Genomic DNA, 22,833 nt, shown 5'->3' on the forward strand with positions numbered 1-22,833 from the left:
ATATAGAAGTTTAAGTTGTTAGAAATTACCTATTAATAGCATTTATTCTGGCATTTGTGGATTAATGGCCAGCTGGATTAAGACTGTTTCAATACGCAAATTTAAATAATTTGCTTAGTTAAAGTGTCAGGTTAATATTTTAGATTTTTATGTCGTGTTATGTGTGAGGCTGTCTGTTAATCCTGGAAAGCGAAGACATTTACATTCTTTCCCTGATTAATTAATGTTTTGGTGTTTTTTCTTACAGTTATCTTTTTGGAAAGATGGTTCTTCATTTGAACTCCTTTTTTGTCTTCCCTGTAATACTTCTGTACCACTGGATGGGCCCAACATTATCTCTGAATCTGGAAGATCCTAACGTGTGTAGCCACTGGGAAAGGTAATGTTTTCTTCTGGAAAATAACTGACACAAATTCTGATTTACCATTTTTGCTTTGCTTTATTTGGCACACTTCAGATTATTTAAAGCTGTTAGTTGAGTTACAGAATGAGGAGAAAAAATTCACTTTACTGAATGGGCAAGGTACATTCATGGATAAGTAAAAGACTGTTTCACATTGGGCTGAAATGCAGTTGTATTTGCGGTAGGAGTTAGGATGCAAAAAAAACTCCAGTGGTACCAGCAATGTTACACAACCATCTGGGTACAAGAAGTGAATAAAAATAGCTTTTTCCAACGGAAGTGAAAAGAAGCTTTTACATATGCAAAATATAGTTAACCATATTGGAATTTGGCCAATTTTGATTATGATGATTCTTTCCTATACAGCATTCACAGAATCTAAATTAAGGTTTGTAGTTTAAGTATTTTTATGAGGTTCAGAAATTTATAACATACAAAATTAAATCTCATCAATGTAATTGGTCCCTTTGTTCACTCAGTTTCACATTAATTCGCAAGAGTGCCACAGTGGATAGGAGAGGTTGAACCTCAAGAATCTGCTAAACTTTTTTTCTTGTGTAAAGATTATAATAGTGAAACCAAAACTCATAATTATTGTTATGCCCATTATTGATCAGATAGTCCATGAGACAGTCTGATTTTCACAGTTCAGTTGAGGACATCGGTATTTCCTGCACTTAAGGTAAGCTGTGTTTAATCATGGGGAGTGCTGCTAAGCCACTGTACATTTATTTGTGATTGTTATGGCTGAATTTTTACAAAGAAAATCGAAACTTGTATATCTTTTTTATAGATTCTATTAAAAAAAAAAATCACTTAAGGACTTTCCTCAGGAACTTACCTGAGCTTCATGTGAAGCATTTGGCATCTCTGCCTCAACTCTTGTGTACAATTTGTACAACAATGTATATATGAAGTAGTAATCATTCTAAGAATCTGTTAGAGTATTTAAGCATGTGTCTACAATGTTACTGAACACTGTTCTAGATTGTGTATACTTCATTTACAGTTTTTGTAGATAAAAGTGGTTTTGAGGGAAGTTGCAATGAAGTGAAAGCAAAATGGGTAAAAACCTGAAATACAACTATTAAGACTGCATACTGTATTTTAAAACAAGCTAATCAAAGCCTGCAGAAAGAAAAATATATCTAAAAATGTATCTAGCAAGCATGCCAATGAAAAAGCCTGAACTTTTTTCCTTCTTCGGCTGTGTCTCAGAAATAGGGAGGAATTCCAAGTAAACTTACTGAAACATTCACACTGTTTCCCAGAGCAGGCAACAAAGGTACATAAGTATGAAAGAATAAAGGCCCAGATACAAGCTCTGTACTGTCACTGGCAGTGCTATGTGCTTTAAATAAACCTATTCCAGTCAGTACTAAAATGGTCTTTTACAAGTGAACTGTAATCACAGCAAGAAGGGGCAGAGCCTGCCATGCGTCTAACAAAGAGCACAGAGCCTCAGGCAAGCATCAGCATCCCACTGATATTTTGTTGGACTGGAGCAGCTGGATGGATTAGGGCTGCTTGAGGAAAAACAGGGAGTAGGTTCTGGGCAGTTGAAGTGGGTCTGGGTGAGCTTACCCTCAGTGTAGTGATGACAGCAGGAAGGGGAGACTGTGGCTGTTGCAGTGGGTGCGAAGAGGTCAAAGAGGGTGTGGGTGGAAGTGAGTGAAAGCTGTGTGGGTTACAGAGTGTTTTGGTTGGTCCTGGGAATCAGCCCTGCTGCAGGAACTTGCCACGCATTCCTCTGTTTTCCAACTCCCTTGCGCAATCAGGACCGACTGACTGCCAGCATAAACAGCCTCCTGAAGAGTTTTCTGGGATGATTCAATATTTTCCCCTTTCACAACAGGGCTCTGTTCTTTTTGCCCTACTGACAGCTTTAGAGGCTCTGGACTTCAGAGCACAGATTTATTTCTAGGATGCTGTATAGTTGTATAGCTGGCAGAAAATCATAATAGCATTTCAGTACAGCATTTCAGGGTGGGGTGGTGGTGGTGGTGTGATATGGGAATTTCTCTGTTAAAAATTAGCCAGTAAACAAAATAAGGTGTTGTCTTTAATACTTGTGAATTTCTGATTGCTGAATGGACCGTTTGACGGTACGATTGTTATGTCATTTTTCAGTAATTACTACTCAGGTGTATTTCTGTGCTAACATCCATCATTATATATGTCATTATATACATCATTAGTATCAAAATATACTGGATGTTTTGCCATAGCCACAGATATGGCTTTTAAAAGAAATTTTTCAGAAAGGCCTATTTTCTATTTTTCTATTTTGAGTGATAACAGAAAAAGCCTCATTTTCTGACTCCTTAACTAGTTGTCCAGCTATCCAGTTACATAATAAAAGTTGCCACAGGAGAAAATGTACTACATACTACTTTGATTTGCTGCTCATTTGAGATACAGGTGTTTTAGTCTTTTAAAAAATTTGGGCTTACATTACTTTTCTTTAAATGTCTAGTACAGTTTTATCAAACATGTTACACAGTAGAGACATGGTGACTCTTTGCATATATATTTTTCTCTGTGAGCTTTCTGTGTGATTTTGCTGCACATGAGTATTTTGTTATATTTATTCTGTTCTATAGCAGGATTGTGTAAAAAATTTAATTAAATCAGACTGTACTACAAAGGACTTGCTCAGTGATCCCTCTTTTCTCCCTGTCTCTCCCCAGTTACTCAGTTACAGTGCAAGAGTCATATCCGCATCCTTTTGATCAAATCTACTACACTAGTTGTACCGACATCCTAAACTGGTTTAAGTGCACACGACACAGGTGATGTATAAATCTTAATATTGTCAAACCACTGATATTGTAGCGGTTTGTTAAGGTTTTGCGTCTGTCAAAATCAAGCATGATGTGTGGGACAGTTTAGCTGTAGTGACCAGCCTGTCTAACTGCTGTGACCTGAGTCTGCTGGAAAATGCTTGTCCAAGCAATGTCACGTATGTTTTAGTAGCGGGTTGGGGTGTATCATCCAGTGAAGTGCTAACAGAAAAAAACCAGCTTGGGAAAAAGCATGCAGTCCCCAAAATTAAATTCCCCAGACCCTGCAAGGTGTATTTTTTCAGTAATATCATGAGAGAGCCCTTGCTGCTTGCAACGTTGTGTTCTGGGGGAAGTGTATGCTGCTTGGAAGGAAAACAAAAAGATCTGTTACAGGAAAAGTTCTTGTGCTTCCAGAAGGCAAGTGAGGGGTGAATAATTGAAAACTGGTGACAGCTGTAAAGAGCATTTTCCTCATAGGAATGTGCCCGCATGTATGAACCATCACAAGTGAAAAACACCTCCTTCTTTTCCTACTTGCTGGCCACTCATAGGCATAAGGCTTGTTGGAGTAACACTTGGAGTCTTGAACTCAGCAACAGATAAATCAAGACCTCTTTGAGCATTTTTTCTCTTATGACACCTCAATGTTTTTTAAAATGTGTAAGAAAATATACTGTCTTGTTTCTGAATTGTGAATTGTGTGTAAAAACCATTGCTTCCTTTCCTTAGGATCAGTTACCGTACTGCCTACAGACATGGTGAAAAAACAATGTACAGGCGCAAATCCCAGTGCTGCCCTGGATTTTATGAAAGCAGGGAAATGTGTGTCCGTAAGTTTAGCCTCTTTTTGCCTTGAAATTCCATACCTACATCACAGTGCTGGTTTGACTCCCCTTTGATGAGTGACTCATGGAAGCTGAGTTAGGGGCTCAGATATTCATCAGTGGTACACATGCAGCTCTCACTGAAGTCATGTGAAGTTATGAAGTGCTGTGCATATGCAAATGACAGGATAATTGGATCTCAGATGTCATAAGTAACCAACACAATAAATAAATACGAGGTTTAAAACCAGGAGGGAAATCCAAGTTTTTTTTCTCCTTAGCATAGACTCCAGTAATCCCCATGCTTAGACTCTCCTGTAGATAAAGAGATCTGTAACAACTGTTTGATGGTGGCTGGTTGCGGGTGGTGTGTGCCCCTGTCTCATCTTCCTATCCCAAAATAGCTGTGTCCAGAGTCTGTAGGCAGCCCTGGCTCTGCTCTCTTTCTCTCTCTTGTATGACATCGTATAGACCAAAGGTCTTAAAATGGTATTTATTCAAGAGCATAGAAGAATGAAAAGAGAGGAGATGTTAATCCAGAGCCCTGGAATTGTATGGTGGGACGTTTAACAGTGGGTTGTCCAAAGTCACACGGCATTTACTGGTTGGGAATTAGGTGCTCCTATTGTCAGGACTGACAGCAGGGAACTTGGGACAGGTAATATATATATTAAGTTTATTTATTCAATACAAATGCAAGGTTGTTTCTTAATTTGTGCCATTCTACTTGTTGTGAGTGCCATATTGGAGGTAATTGACAGAGTTTATTTGTATCCCTGGAAAATCAGACCCTGTGAATGTCATAACAGATCACATTATCCTTATTTATATCTTTGTTTTACAACACTTCCTGGAATGCAGCAGTAAAATCTTTGATTTAACATGTTTTCTGCACATGAGAAAGCAAGGTCAAACTAATATTTTTTTTTTAAGGAATTGCAAGAATGTGCCAGCCTCATGTTGATAAAGTCTGTAAATGTTCTACTCACAGAGGAAAAGAATGACCAACAGCCAGAGAAAAGCACTGGCTAAAATTTTAGAGGGTATTTTGAGTCTTTTGGAGTCCAGTCTGAATGGACAAATTTGAATTCATCTAAGGATAAAATACTTCTGTGAACTTGTGACTCTTGACTTCCACACTTCTTCCTGAAAACTTTCAATACATGAAACTTGTGCTATGTTTTTACTTTTTGATTAGAATTCTTTTTGTGTTGTATCTTTGGATTCAGTATGTGTGGAATATGGAAAATATATAAAAAGGCCTTTTTTTTTAATCACTCATATGGAAAATTTTGCCCTGTTTGTTCATATTTAAAGTAAAAATAAATGTACTGTAACTGTCCAAACCCTGATGGAGAATTTTACCATCCTCTTCCTTGGAGAAATGCCATTGATTATAATAAGAAACTAGTCACACTACAAGTAGATATCTGAGGAAGACCGCCCCAATACAGTCACCATAAATTTTAAAAAAGACCCTGTTAAACGACTCAGATACCTGTCTTGCCATTGCTTATGAGTTTGTTGAAATGATGCTGCATTTACATCACTATTCATAAGCAGCAAAGTGGCATCAGAAGTCAGCCTCCACCTGCAGCCTTTGGAAGGTTTTCAGGGGACCTCTTAGGAAAGTTGAAAGTGATGTTTATATATAGTACAATAGACACTTTTTTTTGGTAACTTTTTGGGCAGTATAGATATATTTTCTTGCACACTGAGTTTATTATGGCAAGCAGCATTCAATAGAAAAAAATATCCTGTGTTTTATTAGTTGTGCCATTTCATTTTGTCTTCAGATGGGTTAAAAAATTACATTTTAATTTGAAATCCAATATTATTTTAGGTCAGTACTTGGACTGTTTTATAAATGTGAAGATATCTGTTAGTACTTACTAAGTAAGGAGCTCCCACCAACAGAGAGTGCTTTGTACTGTCCTCATATAACTCCTGTTTATAAAGGATATGAATAATGTACAATTTTCTGACTTCTGTCTTCACTACTGCCAGTATCCCCTAGAACAGTAGGTTAACTGGAGCTCAGGTTGTTGGTTTTGCTCTTAAAAATTACAGTGCATGTTTAGATCTGATGAACTTTCTGAGGTGATCTGATTGCAGCATATATGCAGATATAAAGGTAGAATAATTCTGTGGAATTCTATAAAGGAGCTTACTCCTGGCCTTAGAAACTCTATACCAGGCTGAATGATTGATTCATCTCTTATTTATTGCAAAGAATTTCCTGTCACTTGTCTTCTAATATCAGTGGTAATCCCTAGGAGATTTGGTATATGGGTGTTAGGCTGAGCTACAGACTAGAAGTTTTAACAAAAAGTGCAGTCTTTTTTTTTTTTTTTTAATGTTTACTAGGTCCATTGAATTTTTGGCATGATTTTGGACAGAAAGAATTCAAAGGTTTTAAGGTGTCTTCTGTTGGCTTTCTTGTAGAGTGATCCTAGCAGCATTTTGGTAGCTTGAACATTAACTTCACATACAATTTCTAACAGTGTAGAACATTAATGGAGAATTTTGCCTGTTTCCACAAAACATGAAATAGACAATGAATCATCTATCTTAATGCATAACTGGATATGTCATTTTAATAACATACAGTCATCAAGCACAGGAAAAAATGATGTGTTCTAACATGCAGTATAGATGTGAAGAATTTATTTGAAAAAACATGTTTATTATATAGTTTAAAATATATTTGAATTTTTTTCACCATAAATGTTTATTTTAATTAATTTTGAGGGAGTTGTGGTCATTTACTTTATGTGCATAATTACTGCCAAAATGTTTCAAGCTTTGTTTCTGTAACAGGCAACATATGTAAAAAAATTATTGCACTAGACAGGGGGGTAAGAGAACCTGCTCTTGGAGGTGACATCATGTCCAGCAATTCCACAGAAATGCAAGAGAAAATAGTTTATCTGTTCCTGATACCATTCCTGTCTTTTCAGCTTGTTCTAGTGCTTTTTGTGTCTTCGTCACCTTTTTTGTAGATAATTTAGTAAATTTTGGGTCTCTTATCCCCACGTCTAGTGCAATAATATTTCTACACATGCTGTGTGTTACAGATATTAACTAGGATTCATTTGTCAAGAATCGTTTAGCCCAAAAGGTGTCTAGAGAACAATTTATTTTGGTTACAGAATATATTTTTATGTAAACCCAGAGTGTGCTGTGTTCAGCATGGCATGAGGGGCAGTGCAAGGAGATGCTCCAAGAGCTTCTTCGGTGCCTTTCACTGGGTCCAGTTTCTTACAACAGTTTTATTTTTGTCTCATGGTTTGCTGACAAGATTTTTCACAGATTTGGTTTGTGGAGACCTTTGGTGCCCCAGACAGTACTAACTAAGCATGAATCTTCAAGGATACAAGTAATTCATGTCAAGTTATAAGACTAATGGAAAATTGTGATGTATTATTTAAACTGAGTCTTTCAATAATAAATAAACAGAGAACAATGAAATAGCTTTGCGTTTATATAGTTTCATCATTTAAAAATTAATGTTCTTCCTGTTGATTTCTAAAGAAGAATGCAAATCTAAAAGTTGCTTGTTAGAACTAAAAGTTGACAATTAAAATTAAAGGCTGTAAAAATAAGCAATTAATTACTGAAATCATAGGTAACCAAAGATGTTTAGGATATATGTGATTGATCTCTGTGGGCTTTTCTTTTTTCTTGGCCACACAAAATGTAAAGATGACCAATGTGCTTCATCATCTTTAATTAGGAAAAAACCCCAGAACATTTTACAAGTATTTTACCTAAGTACTATAGAGAATTTTCAATCAATTCAGAAGTAAAGTTGATCTACATGTAGCCCCATTAAATTTTTTTCTATTGTTCTTTTGGTATAACAGTAGATTCCTGTCGAGGTTTCTCTAGAAATGTTGGTACCAATAAAATTCTCTTGTGAACATATTTTAAGTTTTACTGTTGTCCAAAGTAAAAGGAAAGTACTACTGTGGATGTATTTTGGAAGGCTAAGGGTGTTTTGTGATTAATATGATGCCAGCAAATGGTTACTAGTTGGAGATTCTTCCTCTTTGGTGTACTATATTCTGGGTCAGTTATATGGATATACCAAGTATCAAAGCCATTTCAACTTTTTCTTAGAAGTTTCAGATAAAAGCTCTGTTTCAAAGTAAACCTTAACTTAGAAACTCATGTTTGTAAATCATTAAAAAAAAGTGAAAAAAAAAAAAAGAAAAGTTTCAGGCAGCTCTGCTTAGCACTTAGAATAAAGGTTGCAGTGATTCAGAGGGCTTATATCTCATACCTTACTTCAATCACCATCACTGTTTCTTTTATGCTTCATTTGAACTGTGCAATTGTTTGGAAAAATTGGTATTAAAATGCCAGTGTGTTGCAAATCATATTTTATCCTTGTTGTTGCAAAAGAGCATTTCTTTTCATGCTTGCTGGCATTCACCTCTTTTTCTTGTAATGAGAATTTTCTTCAGAGAATCACAGAGTGGTTGAGATTGGAAGGAAAGTCATCCTGTCCAAATTCCAACCAGAGACTCTTGCCCAGGACCATGGTCAGATGGGTTTCCAACCTATATCATACTGTGACTCTTTTTTCATTAAATGTGTACAATTTTCTTGTTGTTAAATGCAGAAATGTTTGAGTAACACTAACATGGTTTTAGTTGGAGCCTTCAAACTTAGGAGAAATAGATAAGACTGAAGTGAAATGTGTTTTGAAGAGATGCCATCAAACTTTAGTACACTGATGTTTATTTTGCTTTTAAAAGATACTTGAGACAAAAAAGATCTGGATCAGGAGTATTTTGCAATATTTTTAAATTTTATTTTTTTTTAGTGCTAAGTGTTCTTTAATTGTTTTAATTTTTTATTTTCTTTCCTGACAGCTCATTGTGCTGATAAATGTGTCCACGGTCGTTGTATTGCTCCGAACACCTGTCAGTGTGAGCCTGGCTGGGGAGGACCCAACTGCTCCAGTGGTGAGTTTTCATCTGCTTCTGCCTGTCTTGTACTCTTTCCATGGTGTTGTCCTCTCTTTTGGGCAGATAATCTTCATTCTTGTAGTTGGGCTTCCGCTTTCTGGTCAGGGTTTTTGTCCTGAGATATCAGTTTACTCTGTGTAACCTGATTTTTCTTCATTTACTTGCCAACAGTGTTCCCATGTAGCAGCACTAAGTGTCATGAGCTTTTTTCCTTGTGTTCAGAAATATGCAGATAACACAGAACTTTGTATTTGGAGTAAAGCAGATATGATTATATTTTAACCATAGGAAAATCTCACAGTTTTTTATTTTACTAATATGCAAAGAGTGATGGTGCTTGGTCACATTTAAAAGCTATGAGTAAAGCCTTCCTTACAACTCTATTCTCCTTTTTCACTCTGCTGCTAACTTTTCCTTTTTTCCTTTTGCTCTGTTCCCCATTTGCACTATTAGTTGCTCCCTGACTGCCTGGTCTATATATATCTACTGTAGTCTCATTTCCAAGACTTTCTTCTCCTTCCCTTTGCCATAAAAACATATGCAGGAGATGAGGGGAGCAAAGCTGTGCAGGCCACAAATCATTATCTTTTCTTCCCATTGCCTGAACTACAGTTGCTCGGAGTAATTTTTTAATTCATTATAATCTGTTATTTATTCCACTTTTCTGGTCTCCTCTGTAACAGCTTTGGAAATGTAATATTGAGGGTAACATTAAAACTACATATTTTGTTACAATCAAGGTCAAATTTGGTTACTACTACTAACTGTCCACTTGAAAGGAATGTATTTTAGTCAACAATTAAGAAATGTATGTATAATTTAAATTTCACAGACAATATAAATTTGTAACACATAAACCAGAGCTTGATGTCTTGCACAGATATTGTGCTGCTAGTTTACTGATTATGTTTCCTCTAAAAATAACAACTATGAAAAACTTAGATTATCAGCAGGAGAAAAATAATATGGCAGGATATTTTCACCCATTTTTTTTTCTCCTTAACAAAAATAGAGAATTGTTCTTTTTTTTTGCAAACGTGGTGCTGTAGTAACTCTTCATCTGGAACTGATAGTTGTTCTGGCAGCATATTTTGGGAGGTGGGGAAGAATTTAACCATTTCAAAAGTATTATATTTGTTGTATAATTTTTTTATATGCTTACGTGTGATTTATACATAGCTCTAAAGAAACACCAAGTTTTGCATAAGGCGTAAAACTGAAAGAGTAATGCAATGTTGCTGTAATGCTGATCTTAATCTAGTGCACTGAGTTGTCAAAAGAAATTGTCAAGAGATGTTATCTTTCTGAAAACCTTGTGCATAGAGCTCTTCTTTAGCTAATCAAAGATGCAGAAGAAACCTGACTCATTAGACAACACAGCATGCAAAGATACTGTTATTTATGGAGCTTTCCAAGTTTTAAACTTCCCGAAAAGGTACTTTGGATGAGACAGGAACCTCTCAATCTGCCTTTGGAAATGATCCTTCCTCTCACAGGGTTTCTAGTACCCCTTTCCCTCACCTGCCTGCTATACCGCATTTTGAATATTTATGCAGCTCTTTTTCTCTGCTTCTTCCTCAGTTGGTTGTCTTTGGCTGATCCTCAACTTGGTCAGTTTTAGTAACAGAAGGGTAGTATAAACATATGGTTTTTTAATAATGACTTTGTTGATATAGCAAGTTATTAATTTGATAAAAATATATGCAAATTGCTCTACTGTAATAATGTCCATCAAATAAATATTTTAACTATGTAACTATGTAAGTGAATTATGGAACAATAATTACAAGGCAGGATTTAATGGTTACTGATGACCAAAACAATAACCCTGACTGAGAAGGAGAGATTTTTCTCGAAGTGTGAGGTTTTAGGCCAACTTCCAGATTTAGTGATCTGTTAATTTTCATGGTCCAAGACATGCTGGAAGGAACTGCTCTACCTAAGGACTAAATGTTTTGTAAAACTGGAGAATTATCATCTTCTTCCAAAGTACTGTCCTTTCTCTATTAGGATTGTTTGATCTCCTTACAAAGAATTTAATCTGAAAGTATCTCAGAACAGAGATATTGCAGCATCTGTCCATCTGCCAACTTCCCCCAGCTTGATCTTTGTCTGTCATTTCTTAGAAGGGAATAAACTTTTTGGGAGACTTCCATTTCCTTGTAGCAAATATTGTGAGGGTTCTTATCGAATTACTAATAGCTTAGGTCAGTGGCTGTTTTCAGTTTATGGAGAAGAGGGCTAGAGATTAGCCTGGACTACCGAGATTGTCTTCTTTAAGTTCTTAATTCTAGTCCAGCCTGTAACTCTGCTCTCCACCACATCCTCTGCCTTTCTGAAAACTGAGAGGAAACCAGGATTGGATGCGTTCTTCAGCAAGTAATACCTGAGTGGTGGTCTCAGAATTTAGTTGATTAAATAATGTTTCCTTGGGGAACATTTCCTGTGTCAGATGTGCTTTTTCTTTAGGTTCCTTTTTAGTTAAAGGAAATATGCTGTATTAGCCAGTAGTTGCTTGCAGTGAAAGTCAATGGGAGGTGGATAGAGGAGATGATGATAACATACATATAAACTGAAGAGAAATACTACTTGAATCAAGAGATCACTCACATGCAAAACAATTTATTCCAGTAAAGATTTATTGACTGAACACAGTGGTCAGGACAATGACAAATGACTGGACAGATGATGTGTTGAACAAATGAAGCGAGTGAATCAGCATAACCAGTAAGCTGTCAGCACTCCTTTGAAGAAGTATTTGTGAAGTCCAGGAACATAAATTGACCAGTTCTGGGCTAGGAACAAGGGCAAAATTTAGAAAAAGGCACACAGTGGTAAACACAGGTATATTTGTAAATGAAACAAATAGATTTTATTGAAAAACAAACAAAACCAACATAACCTTTCCCTCTCAAACTAAATTATTTATATCAAATTTTTAACTTGCATGTGTCAGATTGTGTTGTTATATGTCACAAGAGTGCCTTTGACTCCAGGCTGGGTATAAAGCAGGCTTCTGTGAAAGTTTCTACATGCATGGTAATAGTTGTCTGTCTAGATGTGGAGATGATCAAACCACATTTTACATTTGTATATTATGTTTTCTGCTCACACTCTGGCAACACTATTTACTCTAGTAGATATGGTCAGTTTTGAATGTGTGTGCAAGACAGATACAAGTGCAACCTAACGTGGAGTGCCACTAAGCAATCAGGACATGCACTTTTTTTTCTTCTCATGCCTAGTAGTCCACAAATAATTCCTTCAAAATCAATAGGGCACTTTCTGGATAAGCTGGAGCAGAGGCAAAATCAATATTACAGTGACTTGTCTGAAATGGTCATAGCCTTGTGATTCCCCCCGGCTGGCCTGAGCAGTGAAGCAGAAAGGGAGTGACATGTCTTTGGTTTATATGTGTGGTTAGGATTGTTTGTGAAAATGTGAACAGGATTTTTCTGTTTTTATTGGACTTAAGCAATCTGAGATTTGTTTGAATGACTGGGTTTTAATTTATAATTTGATTCTATTGGTTATTCATAGAATTTTATCAAAACCACAGTCTGAGGTCATGGGGGTAGAAAAAAGTGTCATGAAGGTGTAATTTGGCTCCAGGGTTTTATAAAACATGAGGGGAGAACTGGCTTTTTCACTAATACTCATGAAGGTGTAATTTAGCTCTAGGGTTTTATAAAACATGAGGAGAGAACTGGCTTTTTCACTAATACGTTAAACTGCATGTTTAAAGCTGGCAGCTCAGAGAAACAACTTGTTAACTTTAAATGCACTTATTAAGGAACCTTTCAAGGTACGGGAGCTCTGCTACTATTACATTTCCTTTACAGTCGTGGGTGTTTGTAAAGTTCAAAAATTCTGTGAAAATCTGGCACTTGGCAGATGCAGAATATGGCAGAAACTGGATCCCTTGGCATAGTTTGTGAGAGACACTCACGTGAGTTGCAAGCACTGCCAGCTTCTCAGTGGAGTTTTTAATCTCCATTAACCCTGCAGAGGTGGATATGTGACTGTTTTCCACAGACATATTTGCACCCCAAGTGAAACAGCCCCGTGGTGCAGCTCCCAGGAAAGGTGATGGTGATGGAAAATCTTTTGAATCTTGAATTGAGCTTTTTTGACCTTGTTTGTTGAAAGCATTTAGACTAATGGAGCTTGCAAGATATGCTTAGAGAGCCAGTTTATCCTTAAGTTTTCTAAGCCATTCAACAGGCTGCAGAAATAAGTTCTGGTTTTAACCACATCTTTGCATTAGAAATGCTCGATTCCCAGAACTGAGGAACTGGTAAACACACAAGTAAAACTGCAGAGTATTGTGACAGACAACTATTTGCTTTTATGCAAAATGCAGAGAAAAACTTTATTTTAGTAGTGGAGAACTGCCCCTAGCCCAGCTTCCTGCAAATACATCCTGTGAACCAAAGTGACAGAAGGTCATAAACAATCTTAAATTTAACCCGTTTGTATTTCATGTGTCTTCCCTGTGCTCGTTACTTCCTGTAATTCTCCTGTATTTATTACTGCTGTACTTTCCCTGACTGAATTCCCAGTTTTTCCAGCTGAACACTTCATTTTCTCCTCTAACAAGGCTGAATATCTTTAGGTTGAGAAACTCACCCACCAGCAAGTTAGATCAGATCTAAATAGGGAAAAAACAGTATTCATGGAAGCTGCCATCACCTTCATTGTTGAAAGAGTCACTACAGTGTCACTGTGGTAGGTGGTATCAAAGTTCCCAGGGCTACAAAGCAGCTGTGCTTGTCTTGAGTTCGGTACAACTATGTTTTTGAAATACTATTATTCTTATGTTTAATATATTTTTGGTCCTATAAAACATTTTGGTTTTAAAGCTCTAGGGAAATTAATAGCTTTTATGGACATGCTTCAGCATTTTGCTGAATTACAGTTCCAATCTTCAAGCAAATGTAGAAACAAAAAAATTATTTTCTACAAAACTGAGTTCTTAGATTTGCTTCTGTTGAGGTTTACTGAAGGAAGGCATTCCAGTAAATGGTGATGGTATTACTGCTTTGAAAACATTTCTGGATCAGAGAGGCTTTTCATTTCTGCTTTTTACCCTTTTGGAAGCTATTTATAGAGTTTACTTAAGTTGATTTCTTGAATAATGTCTGTGGGGTTTTTTCCTAGTAACAGTGCAAAAGTATTTTTCGAACTCATTTCATTTCAATCTGCCTTATGCATTGGCAGGCTTATATATTTTCAATGTCTCACTTGGTAGGTTTTCAGAGATGCGAAGGATAACATTTGTTGCTAATTTAGAAACTAGGATGACCTTCAAGTCATTAAAAAAAAAGAATGGGGAGGAAGGCTAATTTATCGTCCTACAAGGAGATCTGTGCAAAATCAGGATCATGGGCAGGACATGAAACAAGCAGTTTCTTAGAATTTTATAACTTTTCCTATATTGGTCATTGTTTCTAACAGGTTTTATCTCAGTAACATCATAAAATGAACACCAACAGCTGCCTGTGTTTTTTCTTATCAATTATCCATCCTTGTATTCTGATGTCCAAAGCACTTTAAAGAGTCTTGTGAAATTTATGGCATGTGAAAGGCATACAGTTCAAGTCTTTCATAGGATCTGAAAAACACATTTTCATTGTTCTTCCACTTCATGGATCAAGAGGCTTTTATAAAGTAAAAAAGAAAAAAAAACTAAATTAAATTTAAGCTTAACATTTTGAATAAAAATCCTTTCTTATACACAAAACAAAAAGTAACAATGGAAAATATGCCACAGGGTTAAAGGCCTACAGTATAACAAATGCAATCAGATAGAAACAAAAGGTAGAAGGAAAATCCAGATTTAATAGAAAGGGCATTCATTCTGAAAAAAAAAAAATTCCATTCATTTTTGTATCTCGGATGTAGGTAAAGTAGGTCTTTTACTAAAAGGCATTGATACTTTATAATTATTTTGAATGATTCTCTAAGGCCAAAATATTTCTTTTTTTATGTGCACATGCATATATTTTCATAACATTCTGAGATGACTAGAACAGATCAAAATAAAAGAAATATATATGGAGAATAATCTCATGGTTTTATTACATAATACTTTGAAGGTTTTCTGAAGGATGTTTTTATTCTAGTTTTTAGAGTAGCTGACTTAGTTTTATCGCTTTTTTGACTCATCCCTGAAATTTCTGTTTCCCATGTTCTGTGTTTACTGTCTTGCTGTCCAGGCTGACATACAGGTTGATGTCACCAGAGGCTTAATGCATCTTGTCAAATTTTATATACTTTATAAATACTTGAGTATTTATAGCTTTGAAAATTACTAGGAATTTACTTTTATTTGGTTTAAATTCCAGTTGGAAGAATTATCTGTTTCTTACCCTGCAGTAATATCCTAAGGGAAACAAATGCCATCAGTTTAGATCTGCAGCTAACCAAACGGAAATAGCAGAGAGTAGTTTCAGGAATACCCTCTGAACTTTCCAGTAGGGATGGTGTGGATTTAGATTAGTGAAAACATCCATATTTTTGTCATGGTTTTTGCTCAGTGAATCAATGGTTTTCCCTTCTGTTGACTCTTGAAAGTCATGCCTTAGAGCATTTCCAGAGATTAGCAATCTTGTTCATAATAACAAGACTGTCAGTGCGATACTCCTTTGGATAAATCAAAGTTTTCTCAATATTGGCCTATTTTGCTTACACTGGTTATATTTGGCTATTCATGGTGATTATTCCCTTTTAATGCAAATCACTTATGGCCCCTCCTAGAAAGGTTATTCTTATTCTAAGTTTGTACTTCACAATATTGTGTTCCAAGTGAGGGAACATTTACTTTTCTTCTGTGGTCCGGAATTTCGTTTTCAGTTGTTTTAAAAGACCATAAAAAACCATAAGTCTAATGCTGCAGTAAGAATCTCTTCTGTTTTGTGACAGTGGTAAATATTTCCAGAAACACACAGCAGTGTGCCTTGCAGAAAGATGTGTAAGACAGAATAAAATCTCATTTGTGCTACATAAAACACAGTTATAAAAAAATGATAGTAAGAAAAGTAAATCTTAGTTCTTCACTTCTATGTCCACATTAGCAAAAAAAGAAAGACAAAAGGAAAACAAAGATCTTTACAAAAAAAGTATTGCAATAGACATTGTCTGACTGGATTATCATGTTATAAAGGAAATTGTGGCATAGTTAAAAAATAGTTGCAAGTTGGAGTTTCTAAGGAGGTTTTTCTTCTGAAATGTTCTTTGACTTGATTTGATAGCCTTGTTTTCTTCTCATCATAGGCCATTGTTTAGAAGAGTGCAGAATTTTAGGTGATCAAAGTGGGTTTGTCAGGAGTAAACTCAGAGTCATTTGCACTTTTCTTTTTGTTGCCTTTTAGGGAAATCAACATTAAAAGAAGCAGAAAAACCTTTATAAGTATTTAGTTGAAAGTATTTTTGTTTATAAGAAGCAATAAAGTAGCTGCCAAATTCTTTACAAGTGCTTCAGATTATTATAGAAATCATACCTCGTGTTATAAAATGTAAGGGCTCCCACCATCCCAGTTTACAAATCATCAGCTGCTCACAGAAAGCACGTGCATAAACCCATATCTAGCCCAGCATAATAACAATATGCATTAAGTTATTGTACTAGGAAATGGCATTCCATATTACAGAACTTTAGATCTTCAAAGATACTACAAAAGGCCCCAAACTGACAGCAGTTTGCAGCACCGATTTCAATTTCTTCTTGAAGGTGATTTTTTTTCACCACTGAATCCTTGCACTCCTCTCTGATTCTCAGGTCATTTGGCACTCAGTGTCAACAAGCATTTTTATCATGATAGACCTGTATCATCTTAGAGATTCTTACCATAGTGCAGCCTTCTGAGAGAACAGTTATCTTTCCTGTATCTGTGGCATTGTGTGATGTGCACAGCTCTTACTGTGGTGACAGAAAAGTTATTCCCAGCTGAATGTATAAAAGGAAAAATGAGAACAAGATGTGGCATTAATACCATGGTGTTTGTTAAAAGTTTTTGTGTATTTTTTTTTCCCAGTACAGCATAAGGTGAAGGCAGAAAGGACCCCGGGAATCTACTGCAAAAGCTGACAGGGACCCTAAAGCAGTTCTTTAGTTTAAAATGTAAAAACCTGAGGGTGAATATAACATGTGAAGATGGGAAGGTGAAGGACTTTTGTAAGGAAGGTGTTCTGCATGAAACAGAACAACATTAGGCCAGTTCTGTATGATTAACACAAAATTAATCCTGATTTACTGGCTGGGTTTTGATTTCTGTGTGATTTTTCAGCAGTCTTTGTGGCTGGGACACACCATCCTTGTGCTGAAGCCATTCTGAACATGGGACTCTTGCCTCTGTACTTTGCTTCCCTTTCACATATACCCTGTTCTGAGAGAGATGATTTACAGCTCCGGCTCTGTTCAGAAGTCAGTAGCTGAGGCTTTGGCGTGTGTCTGCATGTAGTGTGTGACCTACACATGTGCCTGTGACCTTGGTGCAGTCAGCAGAGCTATTCTGATTGAGCTGCAGCTGACAATCTGTAAACTGACCATAGTCATTAGCTTAAAGACTATCCCATTCCACTAGATTAGCAGATGTGTGACTTCCAGACCAGCTTTCTCAGTGTTTGAATACTAGGAAGCAGCAGAAATAGTCTGATGTAATAGTTGGTAAAGTTAGCCTCCAAAATCCAAACTTGCCATAGGAAACATTTCTACCCTTTGCCCTCTTCTTTTTTAATGGAAAACTTAGCATCAGTTTCTGACAAATCACTTTGATTTCGTATGAAGAACATTATTGATTATCAGTCAGGGGACATAGAGGTAAAATGTGATTAATCCATCTTAGTCAGTATTGTTATTTATTCCCCTTAATCCAGCACATTTCTCCACATTTCTGCCCATAACTTACAGACAGATGCGAGGCTGGTGGCAGACCTTGTGTAAAGGACTATTGTGAAACTGTATTGTGGCTGGGCTACCACTGTCCTTGTGGAATGCTTTACCATGGGGCTGTAATCCATGTTGCGTAGCCGGTATTTGCTATTCACCTGGTCATTGCCAGGAGAATGGTCCTGAGGCTTGGAATCCTTTAGCAGTCATATGATGGGTGGGTTTTTTTTTTTTCATATTAATGATTTCCTGCAAAAACAATGTGAAGATCATGCCAGGAAACTAATAAATTGTTAAGCACTGCATGGTACATGTGTCTTCTAGCAAGGCAGTTGTGCTGCCTGGGTGCTGGGTTCAGTGGCAGTAGATGTTTCTGGTCTGTGTGGCCCTGAGACTCTTGGCATTGGGTCTTGAGACAGCTCCATGAATGTTGTTGCACTGCACCTTCATCCTTGACTGAGCCCTACACTGGAACAGTTTTGGTCTGGCAATCAGCATGAATTCTCCTGTTTATCAGACATGCCTGGATGGGGGCAGGGGGAATATTTTTCTTTCTTTTCTTTTTTTTATTATTTTAATTTTTAATTATTCCATGAGAAATGGCACTAATTGAACTTTTTTCTGGAAGAACAAAGACTTTTATCTGAATCCAGACTAATGTGTTAAGCAAAAAAAACCAAAAAACAACAAACCAACGATGTAGGGGTTTCTGCTCAGTCATGACAAAACATGCAACTGTCTCAGGCCTCTAGCCACCCATACACATATTTTTATATATCCCAAAATAGCTGGTTTCCTGACAACAATTTCAGGACTGGTTAAGTATGAGAATTACACATTCTATTCTATGCAGTCATGTTCAAAATAAACTTGTATCAGTTCTGAATGAATGTGAGTTATCATGGCAACAGGCAATTTTGTGCTGTAGACAGCAGTGTGTTACAGAACTCTATATAAACCTCTTGTTTGTGCACCACAAAGCCCACACATCTTTAAAGAGAGAGGCCAATAATAAGACAGACAGTTGTTCTAATAATCCAACAGTACTGATGAGTGTTTATAATACATACGCTGCTTTCTGTTGCTCTCTATTTTATTGTGTGTGAGTGCTCACAGTATCCCCATTTTGGATGCATGTTCTAGTGACCTGTCTTGGAAAAAAAAAATCTTAAAGAGTAGATTCTTGAAAATACCCTAATTCCTTTTTTTTTTTTTGTGCAGCCTGAGTGAACAGCTCTTACAGCTGAATAATTCATAGCCTGAGGAGCATTCTTGAATTACTTTGCATTAGTCTAGGAAAGTGTGCCTGTTCTTTGCCTGGGTTTTTTGCCCCAGGAGAAGACTGGGAGAACAAAGGTTGTCAGTCTCCAAGAGAAGAGTTTGAGCTTATGGTCACTGCAATTGAGGCTTTGCCATTGTACTGCTGTTATCAACACAGCATAAAAATAAAATCAGATCATTTGACCATATGATTAGTACATTCCTGTTGAACTCCAGGTGACCTTAATCTTCAGGGTCTTTACAGAACTCCTGTGTTTCTTAAGATGAAATGCCTTCCTTAACGTTAAGTGTTTCTTTGGATGCTGAAATGATGTCTGAGTGACTTACTTATAGGGCTTTAATGGGAGGCATTGGGGCAGACAAGAAAAGATTTGAGTGGTTGTGAAGACACATTGGATAACCAAATCTGTAACATCCATATGAAGTTTCACCATATAATTGTTAATTTTTATTTCTTGGCGAAACACTTTTTGCATTTTCTTTTGCCGTTTCAGTGTATTGCAGGATTGAAAAGGGAATATTTGCAACTATGCAAGTAAGTAGGGATTTCTGGATTAGTCAAAAGTCATAAGTTTACACCAAGCAAGCTTTGCAGCTTCCTTGTGGGATTCAGCCTGTTGTTTGTGGATTTAGACTACATTTTTTTAAGTTAGCAAGACTTCTCCCTGTAAATGGAAGCTAACTGCAACCGTAACTGGTTTTTGATGGTACAGAGTCACAATGAAAAGTTTTGACAGTTAAGAGACTAGAACTTCCGTTGACTTCTTAGCCTCACATTATAAAACGTTTGCTTTTCCATATAAGAATCGGTGCGCACAAACTAAGTCCGGTCTGCCTGCTGAGATCCTTGAGGACCAACTGAGGAACAACTATTCCCAATTTACAGCTTCTTTTTTTTGTTTGTTTGTTTTACAGCTGACTCTGAGCATCTTCATAACATTCTTCCTTTCTTGCCCGTTTAGCATGTGACAGTAACCACTGGGGACCCCACTGCAGCAGCCGCTGCCAGTGCAAGAATGGGGCGCTGTGCAACCCCATCACGGGCGCCTGTCATTGCGCCTCGGGATTCAAGGGCTGGCGCTGCGAGGAGCGTTGCAACCCCGGGACATATGGCAACGACTGCCACCAGAAATGCCAGTGCCAGAACGGAGCAACCTGCAACCACATTACTGGGGAATGCAGGTGTCCACCGGGATACACCGGAGCCTTGTAAGCAGCAGGTGTATTGTTTTGAGGTGCAAGTTTAAAGAGTTCTGGCGAGTGAAATTCAGTTTAGAAGTTTAGATTAACTTTTGTGCAGGGAAGCAAGTTTGAGCAAACCACATTACAGAACACATCTGTATGTGTAACCAAGAAAAATCCCCTTGACTTGGGCTGCTCCCCTTCTCCCCTGCTTGGAGCTTCTTCATGACCATTGTGAAAACAGTTTGGCTGCAAGTTTGGAAAATCACATTACAGAATGACAGAATCAACTAGGTTGGAAAAGATCTCTGAGATCATCAAGTCCAACCTTTGACCTAACACCACTTTGCCTACTGGACCATGGCACTGAGTGTCACATCCAGTCTTTTCTTAAACACCTTCATGGATGGTGACTCCACCACCTCCCTGGGCAGCCCATTCCAATGCCCAACCATTCCTTCTGTAAAGAACTTCTTCCTAATGTCCAAAAATTCTCCCCTGGCACAGCTTAAAACTGTGCTGTCTTGTCCTACTGCTGGTTGCCTGAGAGAAGAGACGGATACCTACCTGGCTACAACCTCCTTTCAGGTAGTTGTAGAGAGTTATATTGAAACATGGAGTTATTTAGTTTTGTCATTCCAGAACAGATCTTGAACTTCTGTCAGTAATGATGAATGAGCGCCAAACTGTGTATAAAGAAGTAGCTTAAAAAGAAACAATTCCTAGATTGCTCCTTAGATTTGTTGCATGGGTGCTGTACAGTATTCAGTGTGCTTATATTGGTGTTGTGCTGCTTTCTCCTTCACATTTTCTGCTGGGAAATTTAATGATAAGGTTAAAAATAAAGACAAACTGGAGCGTGTGCTGAAATAATGGTTGTCTCTGTTGTCTACCACCCCCTCCAAATTCTCCCATCACTCCAAACTCTCCGCAGCTGTGAGGATCTCTGTCCCCCCGGGAAGCACGGCCCACAGTGTGAGGAGAGGTGCCCGTGCCAGAACGGAGGCGTCTGTCACCACGTCACTGGGGAGTGCTCCTGCCCGCCAGGATGGATGGTAAAAACACTTCTGAAACCCGCACAACCCCCTACAACTTCCATACTTGTAGACTTCAGGCGGCATCAGAGGAGGCTAGCAAATGAGGATAGCAAATGTAGTCTGCTTGTAGCCAGGAGTAATGAGAAACATATTTTAGCATAAGGGACTGGAATAAAATACTTACAAAACCATCTGTTACTGAAAGTTCTCCAGTTCTGCACTGCCTCTAACTATATCAGATTCTAGGAAGCAAAAACATGAACTGTGCTGTGACGAGGCAATATCGACTAGATCTTGCCTGGAAGTCATTAGCTTCTAGATGTAATTTTATGTTATAGTGAGGTGACACTATTTGTACATATTAACGGTGGGGTTTTTGCTTGTTTTCATATGTACAGTATGCATGGCAAAACCTCAAAACCTTTAGATATTGTGCTAAATGCTGGAGAGGAAATGAGACATCAGAACTTTGACATTATCTTTAGACTTTCTACTCTTTTAGCAGAGGGTAGGGAAAGAAGACTTCACCTTGGAGCTGCAAGTAGCTTTCCCCACTATCAGACTGCCAACTCTGAGTTGGCAAATAATGGATTTAGAAGGCAATCAAAGCACAAATAAATTCTTTAAATACATTTGCTGATAATATTGATCATGACTATTTGTTAATAATATTTTCTGTTTAAATGTTCATTTTGTGTGAAAATTCACATGAAATGATCTTTTAATTACCTTGTGATAATTGAGATATTATACTGAGATAACCTGTTTTTGACCAACTAGAGAGCACAGCTATAAAGCAGGATCTCTGATTGTGAGTTTGAGTAGCACTATTCATCTGACTACCTAGCCTGGATTATTGCCATTTTTCATTTTATTCCATTTCATGTTAGAAGAATGAAATTATTGGTCATAGAATACAGATGTTTGCATAAATTCTTGAATCCCTTTATCTGCCTAAACACAGCTACTGAAAAATGAGATAGAACATGAAGCACTGAGGGAAATTTTATACTAGTGTGTGTCTTAACTAATAAATTACTGCTTAGCCCTTTGACTAATTTTCCATTCCAAGTGATTATTTAAGAATAATTTATAATTTTAGAGTTTTCAGTTTTGTGAAACACAATTGTGTCACTATAACCTTTTTTGCTTTTCCTGTAAGGGAGGTTTCAAATAGCCAGGTAGATGAGATACCTGCATGCCTTTTGTCTGATGAAATACCTGCAAATACATTTGAAACAGCTTCTTAAAAGTCTTAAGATTTGAGGTTCACCTCCATACCCGGGTGTAATTAATTCCAACAATTTAAAAAGCAGTGCAAGAATTCAAACCCCATTGAAGGGAGCAATCATCCTACCTAAACTTTTAGGATATGCTGCTTTTAGTGAATACAAACAGCTTTTCCTTTCATCAGAAAAAAGCCCCAACTTATCATCAAGTAGTATAATTGGGGC

The 22,833-nt window shown here is 37.1% G+C and overlaps 1 protein-coding gene across 1 annotated transcript in view; it reads left to right on the plus strand.

Moving 5' to 3' along the window:
* The first annotated feature begins 258 nt into the window (after positions 1-258).
* MEGF10 (multiple EGF like domains 10) overlaps positions 259-22,833 on the plus strand; it is a 68,794-nt gene continuing 46,219 nt past the window's right edge. Inside the window, exons 1-6 of the mRNA XM_008925121.3 lie at positions 259-379; positions 3,094-3,195; positions 3,919-4,019; positions 8,894-8,986; positions 20,123-20,369; positions 21,277-21,397. Of these exons, the coding sequence (XP_008923369.2) occupies positions 264-379; positions 3,094-3,195; positions 3,919-4,019; positions 8,894-8,986; positions 20,123-20,369; positions 21,277-21,397 (780 nt within the window). The 5' untranslated portion in view covers positions 259-263. The remainder of the gene's footprint in view (positions 380-3,093; positions 3,196-3,918; positions 4,020-8,893; positions 8,987-20,122; positions 20,370-21,276; positions 21,398-22,833) is intronic.

The sequence above is a fragment of the Manacus vitellinus genome, unplaced genomic scaffold (assembly GCF_001715985.3).
Source record: "Manacus vitellinus isolate BGI_N305 unplaced genomic scaffold, ASM171598v3 scaffold_23_pilon, whole genome shotgun sequence".
NCBI classification, from domain to species: domain Eukaryota; kingdom Metazoa; phylum Chordata; class Aves; order Passeriformes; family Pipridae; genus Manacus; species Manacus vitellinus.